The sequence below is a fragment of the Musca autumnalis genome, unplaced genomic scaffold (assembly GCF_047663935.1).
Source record: "Musca autumnalis isolate F117 unplaced genomic scaffold, ASM4766393v1 scaffold_5, whole genome shotgun sequence".
Taxonomy (NCBI): Eukaryota; Metazoa; Arthropoda; class Insecta; order Diptera; family Muscidae; genus Musca; species Musca autumnalis.
This window is the reverse complement of record NW_027412088.1, coordinates 14,953,323-14,971,090: the sequence shown is the minus strand read 5'-3', so window position 1 is coordinate 14,971,090 and position 17,768 is coordinate 14,953,323. Positions and strand designations below refer to the sequence as shown.

The 17,768-nt window shown below is 34.8% G+C and overlaps 1 protein-coding gene across 50 annotated transcripts in view; it reads right to left on the bottom strand.

The window, feature by feature from the left end:
• Positions 1–1,502: 1,502 nt before the first annotated feature.
• The window catches only part of Pkn (serine/threonine-protein kinase N), a 297,850-nt gene continuing 281,584 nt past the window's right edge, over positions 1,503–17,768 (bottom strand). For 30 of the 50 annotated variants that reach the window (XM_073990881.1, XM_073990853.1, XM_073990875.1 and 27 more), the window contains 7 exons: positions 16,401–16,862; positions 11,665–12,303; positions 11,409–11,598; positions 11,151–11,332; positions 10,969–11,076; positions 2,759–2,899; positions 1,503–2,669 (listed from right to left, as the gene is read on the bottom strand). In XM_073990881.1, the coding sequence (XP_073846982.1) occupies positions 2,526–2,669; positions 2,759–2,899; positions 10,969–11,076; positions 11,151–11,332; positions 11,409–11,598; positions 11,665–12,303; positions 16,401–16,862 (1,866 nt within the window). In that variant the 3' untranslated portion in view covers positions 1,503–2,525. The remainder of the gene's footprint in view (positions 2,670–2,758; positions 2,900–10,968; positions 11,077–11,150; positions 11,333–11,408; positions 11,599–11,664; positions 12,304–16,400; positions 16,863–17,768) is intronic. The other 20 variants (XM_073990896.1, XM_073990879.1, XM_073990886.1 and 17 more) reach the window with 1 other exon arrangement.

Genomic DNA, 17,768 nt, shown 5'->3' with positions numbered 1-17,768 from the left:
TATATATTGCAAATACATATTTCATTTATTCGGCGACTTATATTGAAATTTGATGGAGATCATTTTTGTCTTTGGCGTCTTCTATCTAGAATGACGTTTTGTGGGACAAAACTTAATAAACTCAGATAAAGTACAACGTTAACCCTAAAACGTGATTTTACTATTGGCAAATTCCTGGCGTTTAGGTGCGATCTAGAGTTTTGGTGTATTCAGAGACCTAAAGTAAAATTTTATGGCAAATAATTTTGTAGAATATTTTGATCTGATACGATCACATTTTAAAGGAGTTTTTAAAAGTTTTTGAAAAAAGGGAATAAAAAGACCCCTTTAGTGACTCGCATAAGGGTTAATTTTTTTCATAAAAAGATACCCCGCATTATTGTCAGTAATATTGCCAAATACACTTTACACCTAAAATGCAAGGATTCCAAGGAATCTGATGTCGAATATTTCAAAACCTTTAGAAATGGGCGAAACTTGCCACGCCTATTTAGGTTACTTCCCGACGTAAACTTTCAAAACGCCGATATCGTGTCTTCTTTTTTTCGGTCCTCTTTCACAATCTGGCCGAATTATCTTGTAATTACTTTTTGTGTTGTACATTGCTATTATAAATATTGATAAAATCCAACATTTAAATATCACACTTCAAAACTAGAAAAGGTACAAAATCATCATTCCATAATAGAAAACAGAAGCATTTTATATATTACATAAATTCTAAAATAAACCAAACAAGTCCAAAAATGTGAAATACAATACTGAAATAAAAACGCAATAGAAAATTTAAATAATGATTATTTTATTTATAGTGTCAACATTACTTATTAAATGTGTAAATGATTAAATAAAAATAAAAACCTTAACACTGTTTTTTCTTTTTCTTTTACGTTTTGTTTTTCTTAATACACGAAAATAATAATAGTAATAATAATTAAATTAAAAAATAATTAATGCTGAAGCAAAAAAAAAAAAGGAAAAGAATAGGTAAACAACTAAGTAAAGAAAATACAAATAATAGAAAATAAAGAATAAGATTTTAGTTTAATGTGTTTTGGACACACGAAAAAAAATAATACAAAAAGTTTTGACTTTTCTTTTTTTTCTTTAAAAACAAAAATGACATTTTCTAATAAAAATTAAATAGAATTATATAAATAATAATTTTATGAAAAATATAGGACTATGTTTTGAGAAACTGATGAGCAAATAGGGTAGGTGGTAAACAGACAAATTGGACAGGTGGAACGCGATTAGTTCCAAGTTCTTGTTTTTTGTTGTTGTGGTTAGAGGATAACTTGTTATTATCTACAGAGGTGCATGGGAGAGTGACTAAGTTGATGGGTGAAAAAATGAAGAGGGCTTGGTTGGGTGGTAGGCAGGCATCATATCAAGGGGAGAAGGAAGGTCAAGGAATTGAGGTTGTTAGTTGGTTAGTGATTTACAGCAGAGTTGTTAGTTGTAGATTATGACTTATGTAAGGTAGTTTAAGAATTATGTTGTTTTGTTTTTTTTTTACAAATATTTGTTTTTTTTTTCTTTTCATTTCCTTGAAAACGCTTATGTTTGTTTATCGTTTTGTTGTAAATGTATATAATTGATGTTGTTGGTTGGTTGGTTGTTTAGTTATATTCTAATTTCTATAATCTTTAAATGCTTATTATAATTTAAAATGTTATTGTTTTATTTTAAATATATAATGTATTTCAAATGTAGTTTTTTAATTGATGAATTCATTCTAGTATTTCACTGAATTCGTTAACTTTTGGGCTCCTCCTCTACACGTTTTTTTTTGTTTCAATAAATTTTCACAAATAATAAATTGTTGTTGGTTTTTGTTTGTTTTTTTGTTGTTTTACTATATATTATATAAATAATTTATACTCTTCACATTTTTTATATAAGAGCTTGTTATAAATTTAATGGGGTTTGTTTTTTTTTCTTCTTTTCAAAGTTATTTTACTTTTAACTTAGTTTTTTTTTTATTTTAATCAGAATAACTTTTAAAAGGCAACATGCTTTTTTGTTTCTTGCTATGTTTAGGGGTTTTTATATTTTGTTTTCTTTTCTAACTAAAAAATATGTAAATTTTTATGCTCAAAAGAAGCAACAAAATTAATTAAATTAAAATAAAAGATACTAAAAAGGAAAAATACATAATCATCATCTTCTTCATCATCGTGGCCATAATTGCCAGAAAACTAGTAAAATAAAAAAATGAAACAGTTACAAGTTTTGGATAAAAAAACGAATGAAATTAAAGGCATTTTAGTATTTAACAAATTTAGAACTTAAAAAGAAAAAATAAAAAGAAATATACAACCGTCTTCATTTGAATATATGGGGACGGCTTAATAACTCTCGAAACGCCATGAAATCTTTTCTTACAAAAATCTTTCATTATTGTGTATTGTTATTAATAATGAATGGGGTGATGGTGTTGCTGTTGTATTTAATGGTTCTGGTGGTAATGTCCTTGGTGTTAGTTGTGGTGCTTGTTTTTTTTCATTTCCCATTTAACTTTATTAAGACCACTCTGCTGTATATGTGAAATCTTGGAAGAACATTTGCTCTTCATCAGTCAAAACACGTGGTTCCTTTGGCGGTGTCAATTGTGGTCTTTCTGAAGTAAATTCTTCATCGAAATTGGATACATCTTCCAAGTGGGTCTGAAAGAAAATGAAGAAAAAAGAAATTTAAAATTTTTATTTAAATAAAACAGCTTTTCCAGAGTTTGAATGCTGCTACAAAAACTTACAATGGTAGGCACAAATGGTGGCCTAACGCGGCGCAATAACAAATCATCCCAGACTATTGAACGGAAGAAGGCTTGTCTCTTCACATCTTCAGCATCACGTTCCGATGAACCCAAACGTCTTTCAGGATTTTTACGTAGAAGCTGTGAGAAAAAAAGGAATACAAAAAATTAATAAAAAGAAGAAAAAACACGTAATATGTAAAACTGGAATAATTAGATTCCTTTCACACGGTGCTATTGAACCAAAATTAAATGGAAAGTGCTTACACCTGGGAAGTTTTTGCGGATTCTGAAACTACAATGTTCATAGATGAGAAAAATTAAAAAACAAAAAAAAAAAAAAAAAAAAAATCGCCGGAGTGCTTCAAGTTGACATATTTAAGGGTTTTTAGGTTTTTACGATATTGCTTGGAAACCGCAAGTCCTATTGAAATGGGACTAAGGAAAATGTTGTAGCAGTGAAAATTCTGTACAAGATTGTTTTCCTAGGTTTTACCATTTTTGAGATATAGAGGTTCAGATCAAACTTTCAGATTTTTTCTTAGGTCGTCAGGATTAAGCATAAAAAATTCTTTCGAAATTGGACTGAAGAATATGTTGTAGCTGTGAAAATTTTCTACAAGATTGGCTTTCGAAATTGTCCTATGTTGTACTATTTTTGTGATATATAAGTTTAAGTTGGGAAATTGCAGTCATGACATTGTTTTATAAGGAGGCGATACAGTCAATCCATTTTGAAAATTATAGCTCAGAAACGGTAAAAACTACGAAGATATTATAAAAGCCAAACTTGTAGAGAATTTTCCCAGCTACAACATTTTTTTAGTCCCATTCGGATAGGACTTGTGATTTCCAAACAAAATCGTGAAAACCTAAAAAAACCCTTAAAAATGTCAACTTGAACCGCGATTTATTTAAAAAGCGCTCGACGATTTTTATACCGTCAGCATTTATGCTAACGAGGGTATATACACTTTCATACGGGCAAAATGTGCCTCATCGAAATAATGGTTTTAGACCCCAAGTATGTTTGGACGAAATGTGTTTCAGACAATTTGGAGTCGATTCGTTCGTCTGTCGGGGGGAAGTTCAATTTAGGACCTGCTCTCGAATCGCTTTGATTTTTATTGCAACAACTTGTATTCACTGCCCCCCATACGACGGAACAAGTTTCATCACGGGCAAGTCCATACTTCCTGAGAAAATAGCCTAAAAGTTGCAAAGAGCCCCTATGACACCGTGTGTAGTGGTTGAAGCGCAAGATAACTCTCGAACGAATCTGCAGATTCGGTCCAAAATTTGGCCTTCGTAATATTTTGTCCAAACATAGTTTAAATTCGAAGATAGGTCATATCGGTCCACTCCTTCAGGTACCTCCCCCTCAAAAGTTGAAAAATGTTCGGAAAAATTGTGCGCACAATAACTCTTGAAGGGAGTTACCGATGTAATCCATACTTTGCACATCCTAATATATCTACCAGATATAAATCAGGTTCGAATATGGACTATATTTGTCTCCTCCTTCTGGTATCTATCACACAAAATTTCGGATAAGTTCACTTTAAGACCTGCTCTCGAATCACTTTGATTTTTGTTGAAGCGATTTGCATTCGCTACCTCCATTACGACGGTAAAAGTTTTTTTCAGGGGCAAGTCCATATTTCTTAGGAAAACAGCCCCCGAAAGGTGTAAAAAACACTATGTTACCATATGTGGTGGCTAGAGAGCACCATAACTCCCGAACTGTTCAACCGATTTGGTCCAACATTTGGTCTTCATCATATTATATCCAAACTTAGTTTCACGGGGCAATACCGGTCCATAACTTCCGGTACTTCTTCCCAATGTTTAAAAAATGTCACTAAAATGCTAGGACGATATCACTTGAATGAGGCAACCAATTTGTTCCAACCTTGGGTCTCCTAATATTTTGTCAAAATTTAGTTTAGCTTCTAAAATGGCCCATATCGGTCCTCCCTAAGCGTACCTCCCCCACAAAGGTTCAACATTTGTGTCTTAGTGCAGTTAATTCCTAATCCAAATTTTTTTCGGGAAGTTCAAATATCCAAAAAGGGCCACAAAATTCTGAAGAGACCTTAAATATATTCGATCTGTCCGTAGGTAAAGGTTTCACTTCACATTGGCTGAGGGTATATATCTGTCGGCAAAGCCGACTAACACTTTTTTACTTGTTCTAGTTCGAATTCCATCACATTTTCCAAATTTCATCAAAATTGGGCACAATTTGCGTATTTAGAGCATCAAATACATGAAATATGCTGAAAATATTTATATGAGAGCTATATTCAAATCTGAACAGATTTTAAAGTAATTTGACAAACTTTTTTCCAGATCAAATTCCGTCACACATTTCAAATTTCATCGAAAATGGACATACATAGCCAATTATAATTAGGCGGCTGTCTAAAAAATAGCTCCAGATTTTACAAAGCGAAAGAAAACATTCCTACAAAGGTAAGGGGAGATTGCTACAGCTCACCAGACATCACACATCACATTGTGGTACCCGGCCTGACAAATGAAACATCCTGGCGATCCGTCATTTCGCTTGGCTCATACCACTATCCAATGTTAACAGACAATCCCTCCTTCATCACCTATGACAAACGTACCTATCTGAACCGCGGAAAAAGCTAAACTTAACAATGATCGCTTCAGAGAGATACACAGTCCATCAGATATTCCGGTAGCTAAGATAATTTTCCTGAATATTATCACAGCGCCTTGAACTTAGAAGGTTTGCGGTTCAAAATTAAAGTTTTCGGCGGTGGCAAATCCCCTCATTGTAATGTCGGCTTCCATTTCCTAAGTATTTCAGCCATGAAAAAGTTCTTAACAAGCGGTGTCGTAAATCACAACGTTCCGACACGTCGATAAAAAGTGGGTCGCATATCATTGAGCCAATATGAATCGGCGTGCACTTAGTGCTATGAGAGAAGTAACGTTTGTCCTTTCAGGAATGTTGTGGGAACTTACAGTGGTGTGAAAAATAATAAGGACAGTGACATTCACAAATGTTGGTCGCTCCTAAAATGTGTAAAATGGAAGAATTTGCGATGGAAATTTGTTTTTGAAAATGTACATGTATTGCCATAAGAAATCCCGTTACGATTTTGGTTGCTTTCTGTTTAGTTTTTATACATATCAAATATTTTTCGTAAAATTCGTGATTTCTGCTGTGAAAAAAAAATAAGGACAGTTTTTCGTTTTAGTAAAAATAAATGGATATTATTTTTTGTGATTCTTTCCTGTAAGTAAAAGTTTAAAATGAATTAGTTTCTATTCAATAAATGTTAAATCTACCGGTATTTTTAGTTGTTCTTTACAAATATGGGTAAAAATATGCATTGTTATCACGCTACTCGAGAAATCATTTAATTTTTACATAAAGAAGGAAATTCATACAGAAAAATTTAAGAAAAAGCTTAGAATCTTTAAAAACAATAGTGGAGGATGCAGCTAAGTGAACTTCAAAGATAAAAGTCGTAGTAGAAATCCAAAAAATGCACCTGTAATAATAAATGCGTTATTCGAAGATTAAAAAAGATCCTTTTACCACATCTTTACAAATAAAGAACTACTTAAATATTAATTTTGACGCATCAACAACTCCTAAAACCCTCTGTGGTGGCCACATTAGAGCTCACAGTGTCAGAAAAGTATCATTTTAATCGAAAAATTATACACTTCCTACGTAGTGGTGTAGGGTATAAAAATATTCAGCAAATAATACAGTTTGCTAGAAAATCACATCGCTTGGTCTAAGAAAAATTGCGTACCATTCTTTGGTCTGATGAAACCAAATATATTTTTTGTTCTGATAGAAGAGTTTATCAGGGTTGAAGACCTAAAAATCAATAATATAACCCAAAATATACTCTGAAGGATGCTAAATATGACAGAGGTAACAGCATGGTGTGGGGCTCATTTTCTTACTATGCTGTGGGGTCTCTATACAGTATTCAAAGTGTTTTTGAAATCACTACACTACATTGATATTTTGAAAAATATAATTCTTCCGTATGCTGAAGGGGGTGTGCCTCTCAAATGAGTCTTCAGCAAGGTTAATGACCCAAAAATGACGGCAAAATGAAAAAAGGCGTTCCAGGATAGTTAAGTTAAGTTGTTAGAATGGCCCATACAATCCCTTGATTTGAACCCGATTGCAAAATGTTGTGGAATGAAGTTAAAAAATCAAGCAGGGGAAAGTGTCCATCAAATTATGGCAACCTTTGGCAACTTAAACAGGTTGCGTAGGACGCGATACCAGTAGAGAAGTGCCAAAATTTGGTCGACTCGATGCCCAGACGATGCGCTTTCGTTTTAGAAAACAAAGGATCGTCTACAAAGTATTAATGACACTGAAACACTTTATCTACGATTATTTAGTAAAAACCTGCATTAATTTCTTTCAAGTTTGGTCCTTATTAAAGGATGTCATGAAGTGTCCTTATTATTTTTCACACAACAAACTACGACAATTCGCATAAAATATAAAAGATAAATAAAATATATGGTTACAAGCAATCAAAATATTTTTATAATAATTTTCTTAACATTTTAAGAAAACAATAAATTTTATAAACTAATGTAATTTTCACTTTTTTAGTCAGTTTTCAATGTAATTTTGGTTATGGATTGAAGTGTCCTTATTATTTTTCACACCACTGTATGTATGTATTATCACAGCTGCAGTCGCTCCCTATTTACATGCTGGTCGAATATCCACAATTACACCTTATTCTCCAACACAGACGATTAGACTACCAAATGAATGCGAAGCTTCAACGTAAGAACCCTGAAGACCCAAGAGTTAGGATAGCCTATTCTTGAAGTCAAAAGGCTAGTAGACGAGCATACGCAAAGCAACATTGTTACAGTATACAGTTATTTGTGCCAACGGTTAAATCACTCTCGAATTCGGGAATGAAGGATGATAGAATGGCTACTTTCAACGCCGTGATAGTCAAAGATCCGAGGATGTGCAAGGGTTATTTTTACTGACAATTTACAGAGCATCCAGAGGGTGGTAGGGCGAAGAGGAGTGTGCTACGCCGTATAAGAGCCCTCTCAGGCGAGAAGCTAACATCACAATTTGCGATGAGCGATGCTACAGATGTCATCCGAAACGCGAAATCATCCTAGGCGCTGGACCCACACGAAATGCTCACGGCACGAAGTTGAGTATCTGAGAAGTCTCCTCAAATTATCATTAGCCACCCATATTGTACCAAAAGCCTGGAAAAATGGCAGGGTGATCCCGCTACTGAAGGCAGGCAACGATGCTAGAAGAAGAGAGTCGTACATGCTGATTTAACACATGTCGCCTGTAGCAAAGATTCTAGAGGGACAATTTCTACCCATGATGAAAAGCAGTTGCCCAGTTGCCTGACATCAGTGCCAATGACATGTCAAGTTGTTCGAGGAAAAAGGAAATGAGACTTCCGTCCATCCGTGTTTGGAAGGTGGATAATTACCTATATGTGGACCCCAGTCGTTTGTGGAATTCAGACACAATAAATCGAAGGCCCTTAAAATGAAACAGAAAGTTTCCCAAGGTTGTTTAATTGTTTAACCTCTACCTTTCTGAAATTTCATACCTTCCAGCCGGAAAGGAGATCATAATTTATGCGGATGATTGTACGATATAAGCGTCGGGTCGTATTTTCGATGCCATATAAGATAGGTTAAATATCTTTATAGCTGACTTAGTACAGTTCTTCCATCAGAGGATTATGACGGCAGAAATGAGGCTACCCCTGAACATATTGTTCGAATAGTGTCCTGATTCCGACCACTATCTACCCCCAGACATTTGGTGCAACGATCAACATCATGTTGTCCGCGAAAACGACAGATATTTTTGACAAGATCCGAACTAAGAAGAAAGTCTAAAAGTCACCGACCGACAGCGATTGAGAACCTTATCGACTTCCAACAAGGCAATAGGCCGGTCTGTGAAATACTATGCGGTGCTAGTAAGGCATTTAAATGTTAGCGCTATGCAGTGAAAGAATATTCAATCCTACCAGAATGTAACCCTGAGGACTGCAACAGGGTGTCTCCTCATGACACTATGAGGAAAGGAAGATTTTTTGCCGGTGCATGAACACAACGAGATGTTGTAGATGCAGTACCTGGTGGGGTGTTATTGCTCGTTAGCGTCCCGGCCCCAATCTGAGAACAGGTTTCCCTCACCCAGGCATATCAGAACAGATTTTTATAATGTAGAAAAATACGGTACAAAGTGAACTTTCGGGCCTCTTTTTCAGTTATTGGAGACCATACTACATCCACCGCAGCACAAAAACGCCAGCTGCCAAGGCAAACAAGTGTGGTTTTAACTCAATTAAGATCCGGATGTCTACTAGTCTCAATTGGTATTGGAACCAATTTAATAGCATGATATGCTGCATCCATTTAACTGCCCAGCTAAACCCAGTCAACTAACTCCCGATTCGTTACGGTCGCAGCCAGTCCAGGGTTCTGATTATGGACACAGAGGAACGATACACGAACACCACAAGGCCTACCTTCCATAACAATTTCAGACCCTTAAACTGCACTTTTTTACTTTTTTGGGGAGCTACTCAGACCCTTAAACTGCACTTTTTAACTTTTTTTTGGTAATTGAGGCAGCGAATGCAAGTTGCTTCAACAAAAATCAAAGTGATTCGATATCAGGTCTTAAAGTGAACTTATTCGAAATTTTGTGTGGGATGTACCGGATGGAGTGGACAAATATAGTCCATACTTGAACCTGATCTATATCTGGTAGAAATATTAGGAAGTGTAAAGTATGGACAAATTCGGCCACTCCCTTCAAGAGTTACCGTACGAACAATTTGAACTTTTGTGGGGGAGGTACCTGAAGGAGTAGACCGATATGGCTTATCTTCGAACTTAAACTATGTTTGGACAAAATACTAGTAAGGCCTCGACCGAATCGGCAGATCCGTTCGAGTGTTATTTTGCGCTCTAACAACCTCACACGGTGTTATAGGAGTTTTTTTTGCAACTTTCATGCTATTTTCTCAGGAAGTATGGACTTGCCCTGATGAAACTTGTACCGTCGTATGGGGGCAGTGAATACAAGTTGCTAAAACAAAAACCAAAGCGATTCGAGAGATGGCCCTAAACTGAACTTTTCCGAAATTTTTTGAACTTTTGTGGGGGAGGTACCTGAAGGAGTGAACCGATATGGCTTATCTTCTAACTTAACCTATGTTTGGACAAAATACTACTTAGGCCAAATTTTGGACCGAATCGGCAGATCCGTTCGAGAGTTATCTTGCGCTCCAAACACCTCACACGGTGTTATAGGAGTTTTTTTTTGCAACTTTCATGCTATTTTCTCAGGAAGTATGGACTTGCCCTGATGAAACTTGTACCGTCGTATGGGGGCAGTGAATACAAGTTGCTAAAACAAAAATCAAAGCGATTCGAGAGATGGCCCTAAACTGAACTTTTCCAAAATTTTCTGTGGGATGTACCCGAAGGAGGGGACCGATTGGGTCCATATTGAAACCTTATCCAAGTATGGTACACATTTCACGATGGCAAAGTATGGACCAAGAGTTATCGTGCACACAAATTTTCCGAACATTTTCGAACTTTTGTGGGGGAGGTACCGGAAGGAGTGGACCGATATAGCCCATCTTCGAACTTAAACTAAGTTTGGGCAAAATATTACGAAAGCCAAAATTTGAACCGAATCGGTTCATCTTCGAGAGTTATCGTGCGCTCCAGCCAGACAGACAGACGGACGGACATTGCTAAATCTACTCCAAATTGTCTGAAACAAATTTCGTCCAAACCTTCTTGGGGTCTAAATCATTATTTCGATGAGGCACATTTTGCCCATATGAAAGGGTATATACCCTCGTTAGCATAAATGCTGAGGGTATTAAAACACGACATAGGACATAGCGCTCTGCCGTACTTGGACCCAATATCTGTTATTTATCTTTGGCAAAAGTTTTACTTTATAGAAGACTTTTAATAGCTACCCTTTATCCTATAAAATTGTATTCATTATCAGAATAAGGACATTATACTTTACAAAAAAAAAAGACTTTACTAAAAGGACATTTTGAAGTCGATTTTCAAGAACAAGAGGACCTTAAAGGCCTCCTTAAATGTATGTTACCAAACGACGAAATTGCCTTAACTATTAAGTATGAACTTACCCTTCGCATTATAGCAATAGCTTCCAACGACAAGAATCGTGGATAACGAACTTCATCGTTAACGATTGAATCGAAAACTTCTTCTTCATCATCACCGGGGAAGGGTGACTAAAACGTAAAAAGGAAATAAATAGAAGATTAATAAAATAAAATATTATTAATAATTTTATTATAAGCCTTACCTCTCCCACCAACATTTCAAATATTAACACACCCAAACCCCACCAGTCCACAGCGCGAGTATACGAAGTCTCGGTTAATACTTCAGGGGCCAAGAATTCAGGAGTACCACAGAATGTGCCGGTGCGATCACCAAAGCCCATACCTTCTTTACACAGACCGAAATCGGCAATTTTAACATAACCTAAAAAAACACACACACAAACAGACATATTAATAATAAGATATGAAATAAAGAGAAATTCAAATGGCAAACCTACCCTCTGTGTCCAATAACAGATTATCCAATTTCAAATCACGATAAATGATTTTATTTTCATGCAAATACTGTAAACCTAAAACAACACAAGCCGCATAGAATACGGCACGGGGTTCGGAGAAAACATCTGTGTGGATGTGCATCATAAGATCGCCACCAGCGGCATATTCCATGACAAAACAAACATGTTGCTAAAAGGAGAAAAACAAAGAAGTTCCGATAACATAAAAACCATCTGCCCAAAGTTGTCAACTTACCTCCGTTTGGAAACAGGCATAAAGATTAACCAAAAATGGATGACGCATTGCATTGGCCACCTCAAAGATACGTTTTTCACTGAGCAATGATTCCACCTCATCACGCGCAATGATGTCGCCCTTCTTCAAAGCCTTGATGGCATAGTATTGGTTATTGGTACGCAGCTGACAGAGTATAACTTTGCCAAAGTGACCACGACCCAAAACGCTTAGCATGCGGAAATTGTCCATTGACAAAATACCAGGTGGAGCTGTGATATTTTGTGATTGGCGTCGTGATTCATAGGCAGAATCACGATATTGTAGGCCACGGGCTACATTGCGCCTTGAATTGGATTGAGCTGCTGCAGCAGCATTTTGTAGTTCAAATTGATTTTGATAAATCGGTTGCTGTTGTTGTTGAACCGCCGCCGCCGATGGCTGTGGTGGCTGCTGCTGTGAAGGTTGCTGATAATTTTGTTGACGTTGAGCAGGTTGTGGGAAATGTGGTGCGGCCGCTTCACTGGCCGATAAATGTCCACCATAGACAATGGGTGTTTGGGGCTCCTGTATAATTGGTGATGGTTCTGTTGAATGTTGTTGTTGCAGTTGTATGTTGTTATTGTTGCTAATCGTAACATTGCTAAATTGTGGTATAACCTAAAAGTTGGGAGTGTTCAAAAGGTTACATTTGTTTTCAAAATTTGCAGAAAAAGCTTTGGTTTAATAAGAAAAAGTGTTTAGTGTTTTTTTTTTGGTTTGGTTGCGTGTTATTTTACAATTGTCAAACATTCATCCATCCAATCGAAAAACTCAATACTTAGAGAAAAGCTATTGTGCTTGTGGTGTCCGACTAAATATAGTGTGCCATATTCAAAACTGTACTATTTGTGTAATTTAGATTTAAATTTTTTTTTCTCACAACTTAATACGAACTAAGAATTGCTTTTTCTAAAACTAAATATCGAACAGTTATCCTCTATTCTAAATTTAGAGTGGTGCAGAAATAGGTTTTGTATATAATATTAATTTTACAGAAATTTAACTTTCTACTCAAAGGTGGATACTTTTATTCAAAGAGGTGGATTATTTTTTCCTTAGACGTGGACAATTTTATCCGTAAACATGGATAATTTTATCCCCAAACATCGATAATTTTATCCCCAAACGTGGACAATTTTATCCGTAAACATGGATAATTTTATCCACAAACGTCGATAGTGTTTTCCACAAACGTGGACAATTTTATCCACAAACGTGGATAATTTTATCCACAAACGTGGATAATTTTATCCATAAACATGAATTATTTTATCCATAAACGTGAATAATATTATCCACAAAAGTGGATAATATTATCCACAAACCTGGGTAACTTTCTACCTAAAGGTGGATACTTTTATTCAAAGAGGTGGGTAACTTTATTCGTAAACATGGATAATTTACCGCAAACTTGAAAAATTTTATACACAAACGTGGATAATTTTATCCGTAAATATGGATAATTTTATCCCCAAACATCAATAATTTTATCAGTAAACATGGATAATTTTATCCACAAACGTGAATAATTTTATCCACAAACATGAATTATTTTATCCACAAACGTGGATAATTTTATCCACAAAATGAATCATTTTATCCACAAACGTGGATAATTTTATCCACAAAAGTGGATAATTTTATCCACAAGCGTGGATAATTTTATCCTTAAACGTGGATAATATTATCCACAAACCTGGGTAACTTTCTACTCAAAGGTTGATATTTTTATTCAAAGAGGTGGATAATTTTTTCCTTAGACGTGGATAATTTTATCCACAAACTTGGATATTTTTATCAAGAAACCTGGGTTATTTTCTACTCAAAGGTGGATGCTTTTATGCACAAACGTTGATAATTTTATCCGTAAAAATGGATAATTTTATCCCCTAACATCGATAATTTTATCACTAAACGAGGATAACTTTATCCGTAAACATGGATAATTTACCGCAAACTTGGACAATTTTATACACAAACTTGGATAATTTTATCAGTTAAAATGGATAATTTTATCCCCAAACATCAATAATTTTATTCCCAAACGTGGATAATTTTATCCGTAAACATGGATAATATTATCCACAAACGTGGATAATTTTATCCACAAACGTGGATAATGTTATCCACAAACCTGAGTAACGTGGATAATTTTATCCACAAACGTGGATAAGTTTATCCACAAAAGTGGATAATTTTATATACCAAAATGGATAATTTTATCCCCAAACTCGGATAATTTTATCCACAAACATGGATAATTTTATTCACAAACGTGGATAATTTTATCCACAAACGTGGATAATTTTATCTACAAACGTGGATAATTTTATCCACAAACGTGGACAATTTTATCAGCAAACGTGGACAATTTTATCCACAAACGTGGATAATTTTATCCACAAACGTGTATAAGTTTATCCACAAACGAGGATAATTTTATCCAGGCACGTGGATAATTTTCTAGACAAACGTGGATAATTTTATCCACAAACGCGGATAATTTTATCTACAAAAGTGGATAATTTTAGCTACAAACTTGGATAATTGTATCAAAAAACGTCCATAATTTTATCCACAAACGTGGATAATTTTATCCACAAACGTGGATAATTTTATCCACAAACGTGGATAATTTTATCCACAAATGTGGATAATTTTATCCACAAACGTGGATATTTTTATCCACAAACGTGGATAAGTTTATCCACAAAAGTGGATAATTTTATTTACAAAAATTGATAATTTTATCCGCAAACTCGGATAATTTTATCCACAAACATGGATAATTTTATCCACAAACGTGGATAATTTTATATACCAAAATGGATAATTTTATTCACAAAAGTGGATAATTTTATTCACGAAAGTGGATAATTTTATCCACAAACGTGGATAATTTTATCCACAAATGTGGATAATTTTATCCAAAAATGTGGATAATTTTATCCACAAACGTGGATATTTTTAAACACAAACGTTGCGAATTTTATCCACAAAAGTGGATAATTTTATCCATAAACGTGAATAATTTTATCCACAAACGTGGATAATTTTATTTACAAACGTGGATAGTTTTATCCACAAACGTGGATAATTTTATTCACAAACGTGGATAATTTTATCCACAAAAATGAATAATTTTATCCACAAACGTGGATAATTTTATCCATAAAAGTGGATAATTTTATCCAAAAACGTGGATAATTTTGTCAGCAAACATGCATAATTTTATCCACAAAGATGGATAATTTTATCCACAAAAGTGGATAATTTTATCTACAAACACAAACGTGGATAAAACTATCGACAAACGGGGATAATTTTATCCACAAACGTGGATAATTTTATCCACAAACGTGGATAATTTTATCCACAAGCGTGGATAATTTTATCCACAAACGTGGATAATTTTATCCACAAACATGGATAATATTATTCACAAACGTCGCCAATTTTATCCACAAACGTCGCCAATTTTATCCACAAACGTGGATAATTTTATTCACAAACGTGGATAATTTTATTCACAAACGTGGATAATTCTACCCACAAATGTGGATAATAATATGTTAAGCACAAACGTGGATAATTATATCCACAAACGTGGATAATTTTATTCACAAACGTGGATAATTTTATTCACAAACGTTAATAATTGTATCTACAAACGTGGATAATTTTATCCAGAAGCGTGGATAATGTTATCCACGTTTGTGGATAATGTTATCCACAAACGTGGATAATATTATTCACAAACCTGGGTAATTTTATACTTAAAGGTGGATATTTTTATCCGTAAAAATGGATAATTTTATCCCCAAACGTGGATAACTTTATCTACAAACGCGGATGAGTTTATCCACAAACGTGTGGATAATTTTATCCACAAACCAGGGTAACTTTCTACTCAAAGGTGGATACTTTTATCCACAAACGTGGATAATTTTATCCTTAGACGTGGATAACTTTATCTACAAAAATGGATATTTTTATACACACACCTGGGTTATTTTCTACTCAAAGGTGGATACTTTTATCCACAAAGGTGGAAATTTTATCCTCAGACGTGGATTATGTTATCCTCAAATGTGAATAAATTTATCCTCAAACGTGGATAATTTTATCCACAAACGTGGATAATTTTATCCACAAACCTGGATAATTTTATCCACAAACGTGGATAATTTTATCCACGAACGTGTGGATAATTTTAAGCACATCCAACAAACAATTATCCACAAACGTGGATATGATAACATTATCCAAAAATGGGTAATTTTATCCGCAAACGTGGATAATTCTTCTCAAAATAGTTACTACTTTTGTCCCCAGACTTGAATAATATTATCCCTCAGTGGTTATCCCCTTAAGTGGCTGAGATTATCGTGCACTATGCTTTATCTACAAGACGGTGGATAAAGCATGACGTTAAAATTCTAAGTCTGGCCTCTAACTTTTTGGGGTAACCACGTGTTTAAAGACCGGATAATCCTATCTAACCATATCCACAATATATCCATGGAGCAGACAGTAGAGATTATTTATGGCCAGGCTTCTCTTTAAAAAATGTTGAAAATAATTAAAAAAAAAAATAATTTTAAGGTGCTTTAAATGGATTGTGCCGCAGATACATTTTGATGGAAATTTTTTCGGTGCGAAGGGGGGAATTATTAATTCAAAATGTCAAATTCTTTTGTTGTTCTGTTTGTTACCTTAATTTCTTGGGTATCTTTTTCATCTTCTAGATCAGTTATGAAATGTTCAACTGTTGTTATGTACGTTTTAGTCGACGAAGAAGCCGAAGAAGATGTTCCTACAGCTGCTACTTTGGCAGTATCAATGGGAGTGGAGGATAATGGTACATTTACATTTTTTGTTGTTGTTGGTGTTACAATTGATGATGAAAATTGTGGCGGTGGTGTTGTTGTACCATTATTAAAATATAATTTTGTATTTTGTTGTTTTTGTTCTTGCTCTTTGGGTTGCTCATGCTGTAGCTTATTATTTTTATTATTGCATGCTGATGATGATGATGGAGGAGGAGCAGCAGAAGCCACAAATTCAGATGAAACATTTGCCAAGGATGACGATAAAGCTTTGTTTATAGATGTCGTTGTTGTTAAACTTAGGGGTATGGTCGGTTCAATTGTTATGTGAACAAGATTTATGTGAGCCTGTAAAAATTTTTGGTTTGTTGTTGTTGGATTTTATTTAAATTTTGTTTGGTTAATTCAAAAAGAGAAATTGCAAATATATTTTTTTTCTGTGTGCATGAGAGCAGGTGGTGGGTGGGTGGTTGGTTGATTGGGCGACAATCTTCAGTGAATTTGATTAATGAACAGTTGTTATAAGACAACACATTTGATTGATTTTTAAGGGGGCGGCGGGACAAGAACAAAATGGCAACATAATTGACGAATGAAGGTTAAGGGGGCTGGTGGGAAACACAAATTATTGTAGTGGTGCCCCAAAAATTAACATGATAATACATGAAAACGATTCCAGGAAATGCAGTTTATTATGAATTTCACATGATTTTGTGGTTAAAATATGTAAAAAATTTCACCTGGACGTACCTGGACGTATACTTATTATTTATGGTGTCCCATTGTGGCGTATTACTACTAGCAACACTTATACGCTAGCCTAAAGTGCAACGTGCGGATGATAGTTACTAATAAACGATATTGTTTAATAACAATGATGAGAAGTATACGACTTTTCTTAGTCCTTTTTTTCGTCTGAAGTAAACAGTGACAACATCAAATACTTGAATAGAGACTTCTGGTTAGTATCTTAGCCTTACAAAAACACCTTACTATGAATTAAACGAATAAGGGGAGCACGTTAAAGTAGTTTCCGAATTGACAGAGGTATTTAAAAGGTACAAAGCTGATATTATTCCACTACAAGAGGCGCGGGATAGTGGTTTCAAATGCTTGCATGATCATGTAGTGATATATTAAAGGATTCGGACAAGGTTCGCGCACGTCTTTATTTCGCGTCGAATAGGCGAAATGCCGAAAGGTAGAAAAATCCGAATCAATCGGAGGTGGTTATGATTTTCTTATAAGTCTACC